This window comes from Morus notabilis, unplaced genomic scaffold, assembly GCF_000414095.1.
Source record: "Morus notabilis unplaced genomic scaffold, ASM41409v2 Scaffold300, whole genome shotgun sequence".
NCBI classification, from domain to species: Eukaryota; Viridiplantae; Streptophyta; class Magnoliopsida; order Rosales; family Moraceae; genus Morus; species Morus notabilis.
The window spans coordinates 26,158-33,419 of NW_010362092.1; the positions used below are offsets into that span (position 1 = coordinate 26,158).

A 7,262-nucleotide genomic window follows, 5' to 3' on the forward strand; every position below is an offset into this window, starting at 1 on the left:
CTCATAGAAAACGTCTCACAAAAACACCCTCATGTTGGGTCAGCACTAAGGGCTTCAACTTGTTCATAAAGGACACCGACAAAGATGTTGAGGGCAATAAAGTTGTCAAAAAAGTGTTTACAAAGCTCGAAAATATTTAGAAATACCACTGATATTAAACACAACTATTAATAAAAAGAAAAATTTTATTTATAAGTCTTATAATAATACTTGGCACCACCGGTACTGAATAACATTTTTTGCATGGTTTTGTTGCTCTATTAAAAGATACGTGGCCTGCAGATTTTGGGGTCACAAATGGCTGTGTGATTCTTGCTTTCGGCCCTTGTGTCAACCTCAAAATGCTCTTTGTTTGGTTTTGGGTCTACGTCAAACAAGGACGTAGGATCCCATGTGGTGCCCAAAAGTCCTACAAACCGACCCAAAGATAATAATATATGCATTTGCCTCGGCTCATCTCTAATTCGGCCATTGTCTTTATCAACCCAATTACATGCTCAAGAAACGTCTTAACTTGTTTCAACCTCATATGTTTGTTTTTATTTGGGACTTTTGTTTTTTTTGGACAATGCCTAGGAATAGAGTGTTCCATGTGCACTCATCCAAGGCTGAGTTTTCTAAACTTGTTCCCTGTAAGGGTTTGGCTTTCTCACCTAGTTGGTTTGCTTCCTTTCTATTTTTATTTTTTTGGACTAAAGGATTATAATTTTCTTTAATAAATTGTTTAAGCTTCGGTCTGCATGAATTTTCCATACTCCCGTTTAGTTCACTGATTCGAGTTTTTAATTCGAGTATGTGACTTTATTTGAGAGCTTTTTACTGTAGTAAAAAAGTTAGATGTGACTGTTTCTGAGAGCTTTATACTGTAACAAAACTTGAATTCTAAACTCGAATCGATGAAGTGAACAGGGCATTGTTTAGAATATGGATTACCTTGTAAACATAAACAAACACAATTTGCATTTGTGTTGATTTTGTACGTGGGAATGTACGTTCAATAAAAATAAATAAAATTAATTAGTTAAAAAAATCGTAATTGGATGAATTAGAGGCAATTTTTTCGCTATTAACACCTTCATCACCATTAATTAAGTCAAAATATTAAAACTACATGACATAAACTATTAAATGGATTGGTGACATGTCACTGAGACTGGTGACATGTAACTATTGACTACTACTTGTACATGAGTGGTTGTTGATCATAAACCACGTAGGAGATGCATTGGATTACTTGGTGACAATCGACTAGTGGGTAGTTGATTGAGTGGCTGACAATAGTCAAGTAAATCGATTGATGACCGATGAGTAGTCGAATGGGTGACCGTCGAGTAATGAGTAATCGCCTACTCCAATAACACTTGGAGCTAAGCGGCTATCGCCTGTTCAGTTGGCAAGTAGGGACTAGTCGACTATATGCTACCCCTATGCCCTCTAAGCATGAAATTGAAAGATGTTTCTAAAATTCAAAGAATGCTTTTATAATGTCTAAGAACATTATGGATAAATTAGAAAAAATAAAATAAAACTACGTGTAAACCCTTTACACAATTTAAATAAATTCCTATTGGACGTGAGCCAGTCAAGGTTGGGCCCGCTACAATGATGGGCCGGCCTAGTCCATTTGACAAATCTAAGCTGGACTTCTCAGTAAATTAATGGGCCTGGACCAGAATATCCATTCTGGAACGTGCCGCGGCGCCTCCAGTCCTTCAAAACAATGGGTTTCCAGGGTCTCTTCTGCAACAGCGAATATCCATATACAGACGGCGTCAAAGAGAGAGAGAGAGAGAGAGAGAGAGTTAGAGAGAGAAAGCTTACTTAAAAGAAATGGCGATGGCGTCAATCCGATCGGGTCTCCTGCGAACCGCCTTGCGCGGTGGCTCTCGAGCCCCTGCTCCTCCCAAGCGCAACTTCTCCTCCTCCGCTCATCACGACGATGCTTGTAAACCCTCCTTCTCTATCCCTCTAGGGCACAATCACACACAAAAATCCCATTTTTTTGGGCAGATCCGATATTTTTGTTGTTTTCGTGCGAGATTATTTAGTTATTTTCTCTGTATTTAGCTGGATGCTTTATCGGATTTGTTTTTGTTGGCAAAGAAAACGATTGGAAGGCAAATGATGGAAGATTTCAATCCTTTTGTTAGGGTTATCTCTGTGGAATTTTGAGTATGTAGAATTGGCACCATAAATTGAATTTTAGGGTCTGGTTTTCGTCATTCTCTAATTCCGATGTAAATTCTTAAGTTTTTGACGCTACAAATCACACTTAACTTTATGGTTTTGGACCTTTTGGTAATAGGTATAACGTGTTCTGGTTTACAAAGCCAATTAGGATTTTCTATTGATTTTTTTTTTTTCAAATTTAAGCACGGATTTCATTGCCCATTTGTATTTTGTCATTCAGTCTTTTCTGTTTACCATTGACTCTAATCATCTCTTGATTGTTGCAGATGAGACGGCAAAGTGGGAAAAGATAACGTACGCGGGCATTGTAACATGTACTGTTTTAGCAATCTTCAATCTATCAAAGGGTCATCCCCACCATGATGAGCCTCCTGTGAGTTTTCATCTTTAGCCTTCTGATTTTTTGTGGTTTTTGTAAGCCTTTACGTTTATACATGTGTGTCCCGTCTTTTTGGTACTTGAATGAACGAATCGCTTTTACCCGGTATGAGCTCCATAAACTTTTAGATTGGTTTCACTTCATGGACACTTACACTATTTTGTAAATTCTCCAAAGTTCTTCCCTTTCCATCTAACAATTGTCGCTGACTCTAATTTCCTATATATGCAGCCATACCCATATCTGCACATCCGCAACAAGGAGTTTCCCTGGGGTAGGAACTTTATGATCATTTTATTTGAATTTATTATTTATTTCTTCTCCGTGCTAAATGTCAAATGCACAAATAAATATGCACATTTTTTTTTGCATAAAACATGATACTTGAAAATTTTTGTTCATGATGCTACTTTAGGCTGAAGCTTTCAATAATCAATTGTTTTTTCATTGGTCAGTTCTGGAGTTTGTGAGGGTCTTGTTATTTTCTTGCAACTTTATGAGTATCTGTATAAAGGGTTGTATCAAGTCTTGTCCAATGTAGTTTGTCCCCACTAAGTTGCTTTATTTGCCATGAAATTGTTGGATCAGGGTAATTTTAGAGTAGATTTCTGGTAGCTATTTGTCTGTAATACAAGCTCAAGTACTAAAGCAGTGAAATAGGAAGTATTGGACGTTCCAAAGCTTAATAGAGACCAGTGATCATGCCTAGTATTTAGTGGTGTTATATTATCGAACTTATTTATGGTGCCTTGGTACTGTACTGGTATCTAAACTAGGTCTGGGTTGGGTGGGGGAGAGTTGGGGAGGCTGCGGGTTCAATACCGTCTTTATAATATGTATGTACTCTATCTGAGAGTGAACATAGCATTAATATGAGTGAAATTCTGTCTGAAGTGCCAATGTTATTTGATGTTAACGCGCCCTGTGTTTTGTGTTATGGATTAGATTTTTATTGTGTTAGAACATGGTGGATCTAAATTAAGCTGAGTAGAAGCAACTATAATGAAATCCGTGGTTCTATTGTATAGTTTAAGGCTATAAGCTTCATTAGATAGTGAATTTTTCTAGAACCATAATGACACTTTCCTGGCACAGTTTCTGTCTATTTTCCAATTGTTGCGCTATCTTGACGCTTGACATACCTGTTAAGAATGCGACCGTTGTATTCTTTGTTATTAGCTCACATGGCATAGGAATCAAGTGTAATTAGAATAGCATGCAAACTTGTATTCTTTGGTGAGTCTTACTGGATGTAAAATGCACCGAGAGAAGAGAAATTAATTCCTGGGATTGTCATTGTAAAGGGAATTCAGTGTTCTGTGTGTTAGATTGAAGAGGGTGTACTAATTTCTGGAAGTTGGTTAATGAAGGAGTTGATTAGTCTTCGTCGAAGAGAATAAATTTTCATATCCTTTCTTGCCATTAAAATTCTTCTGTCTTCTTGTCTTTCTTGTCATTGTGTGACTGTGAATTGTGCCTGAAGTGTGGTTCTAATAAAGGAGAGGACATCAAATCTATGCAGATAACACAACATTACCAATATTCGCCTCTCCATTTTGAGCTAATTAAGATCATTTTTACTATATTTTTCGATTGCAAATATAAATATATGCATATATATTCCTCTTTCCTTTGTTTATTTCTTCTTTTATAAATTTTGAAAGCGTAAACGTCCTTGCTTTGTAGCATTACTCTATTTGATTCGTTCTTCGGTTATGTGCAGGTCCAGATGGCCTTTTTGAGGTCAAGCATCACTAGGGTAGTTTTTGGTTCATTTTAAAAGCTATCAGACCATGTGGAATAACTTTTTGTTCACATTGTCCTTGGAGTTTCATCGAAATTGGATACTAATGCTTGCATATGGCAAGTGGTTGAATCTTTCCTATTTCATTCCTGTCAACGATTAATAAAATGAACTCTTTGGATTGCTATTTTTTCTGCTCATTAATTTCGGAAAATCTTGATACTGTTTAGAATTGGTACTTGAGAAGTGAGTGTAATTTGTCGCGGGGATAACCGGAAGATAAGTTTTTGAGACGTTGTTTGGTTTAGACATTCCTTCAGATGCCCCCTTAAAATGCCGTCATAGCTGCTATCTACTTTTATCTCAAATCTAGTAAACCAGACAACGTAAACAGTACTCAAATTGTCCCAGACACCCCACTGTTCCCCACCAATAATTCTCATTCTTCTTCCCTCCCAAGAGAAGAGGGGCAACAGTGTTAGTGAGGAAGGAGCTAGGGACCTTAGGGTTAAAGATGTATGTTATATATGAGTCGTATATTGATGTGTCATGTTAAGTGTGATAAGCTGGTTGTCCGAAATCAACCTTTTTTTTTTTTTTTCATATTATGCGTGCCAATGTGCGGACAGTGGCGAGTGCAACCTCGTTATTTCTTGTCGTTTTTATATTGTTTAGGACTCGTTTATTTCATGCGTTTAAATTTATGGTTTTGATTGTGCTTGAGTGTTTTTCTCTCACAAAAAAATATTTGAATTTCAAATACCAAAATCAAGAGAAAATACACCACATAGCATATTTCACACTTATGTTTGAAGAAAATAACATGTATTTTAAAACATAGTAAATTATAGCATATCTCTAAATTCTATTTTAAAATAAGTTGTTCTTTTCAAGATTTACCCGGGTTTTATTATTTTCTTTCCCACACATTTTTACAGCCACCTCTCTCCCTTTTCTTTCTTTCTCTCTCCTCTCTCCCTCTCTCTTTTTCTCTCTTTTCTCCCTCTCTCCCGTTACGGTCTCTCTCATCTCCCTCGCGTTCTCTGCCTCTCCTCTCGTCATGCTCTCTCTATCATTGAGCCACTGGAAGTCGTGGCCGAAAAATCGCAATGGTTGCGAAGAAAGGAAGACGAGAAAATGGTGGTCAGTAACAAGAGAAATTGGCGGTTGACGAGACATCTGGTGGGGGCTCCTGTGGTGGCTAAATCCCGTGGCAACGAGACGTGACGGTAAATCCACAATAGAGAACTGACGAACTTGACTCCGATCTTTGTCGCTTCGACCTCACGAGCAGTCCTAATATTTCTAGTCATCAAAGCCGATCGACGATGACAGTCGCGGAGACGTTGGATCGAATTTTTTTCTTTTTTCTGGTGATTTTTATAATTTATGAGTTTTGTAGTTTTGGTGGATTTTTTGTGCATTATTTCGTATTTTTGTCTTTGTTTTGTGAGTTTTGGATCTGACTTTGTTATTTCATGATTTTTATTCTTTTTTGTCATGATTTGATTAGCGGCGAGGGTTTCTGATATAGTTTGAGTTTGTGATTTTATTTTGATCTTGGATTTTGAATATGGTAACCAGTAAATACTTTATTGAATTTAAGTTTGAATTTGGTAAATACATCAATAAATAAGTTTGAATATGGTTATTAAGATATTTACTAGTCATCAGAGCTGGTCGTCAGATTTTCAGATAAATATAGTACATACGGTATTTACCAGTAAATACTGTATTTACTACTAAATACGGTATTTACCAGTCGCCGAAGCCAGTCACCCGATTTTCAGATAAATATGGTAAATACCGTATTTACCAATAAATATAGTATTTACAATTTACCCGATTTTTACCTGATTTTGGATATAGTAAATACGGTATTTACCTGATTTTTAAATATGGTAAAAACTGTATTTGCATGTAAATAATTTAGTAGTTACAATTTAGAATCTGTTATATTTATCCGTAAATACAATGTTTCTGTGACGACCCTCCTTTGAGGCCGCCACTGTTACTAACTTTTTAACTTGTACTTACTGGGGTTTCTTAAAATATGCGGAACATTTTTTTTTTTTTATATAAGAAGGAATACTTTCATAATTTGTAACAATAATTTCAAATAAGTGAATCACTAAATTTCTTAAAGCTTTTCTTAATTTTAGTTAAGATAAAACCTTTTAGGAATATCCTTCAAATGGAATAGCATTTGAACTCTTGTTTTAAATACTCTTTAAAAGCTTTTCTAAAACTAGTCATTTCAATCGGCCATCTCATTTGACTTTAAAACGGATTTCGTGAGAAATCTTAAATTCAAGTACATCTTAAAGTCCTTCTAAAATTACTCATTTAAATCGTCATGTTTAAAATTCATTTATTTGTTGCATGTACTGTTGCAACGTTCTAAAACTTAAATACTCAAAACTAGGGTTGTTAGTTACAACCTTGGTTTTCTTAACATACATATGTACGTATACTTTTTAAACATACATACTTGAAACTTTTGAATCATATAGACATATACATGATTTTTCTTAAACTTACGGCGGAAAATAACTGCGTGAGCGGTATCCATTCCCATCTCCACCATTCGTCCACCGCTCGCCATTGCCCTTCAAGAATTGCTGATAGGTTTCTTACCTACAACATGAACATATCTGATTGAGCTTTCGCTCAGCAAGTAGGAACTATATCTCACAAAATAACTGTAAGTACACATGAATAAATATGCATGAGCTGATTATGCTTAATTATGATGTCTTATCATAATTTTATTATCTTATCTTATCTTATCTTCCTTACTGATGGGCCCGAGTGCTCGCGTACCACTTGCGCGCAATCATCGGAACGTGAGGGTTTGCAAGGTCCCCCACGACACCGTGATTATAACTTGAATGCCTCCCTTGAGTCGGAGGAAATTATTGTTATTTTCTTTTTCTCCCTTGTGGAGCT

The 7,262-nt window shown here is 36.1% G+C and overlaps 1 protein-coding gene across 1 annotated transcript; it reads left to right on the forward strand.

The window, feature by feature from the left end:
* The first annotated feature begins 1,738 nt into the window (after window positions 1–1,738).
* On the forward strand, window positions 1,739–4,500 carry LOC21391150 (cytochrome c oxidase subunit 6a, mitochondrial). Its single transcript, XM_024167562.1, has 4 exons — window positions 1,739–1,945; window positions 2,457–2,563; window positions 2,801–2,843; window positions 4,293–4,500. The coding sequence occupies exons 1-4, from the start codon at window positions 1,831–1,833 to the stop codon at window positions 4,325–4,327; spliced, it is 300 nt and encodes a 99-aa protein (XP_024023330.1). The 5' UTR covers window positions 1,739–1,830; the 3' UTR covers window positions 4,328–4,500.
* Window positions 4,501–7,262: the final 2,762 nt, after the last annotated feature.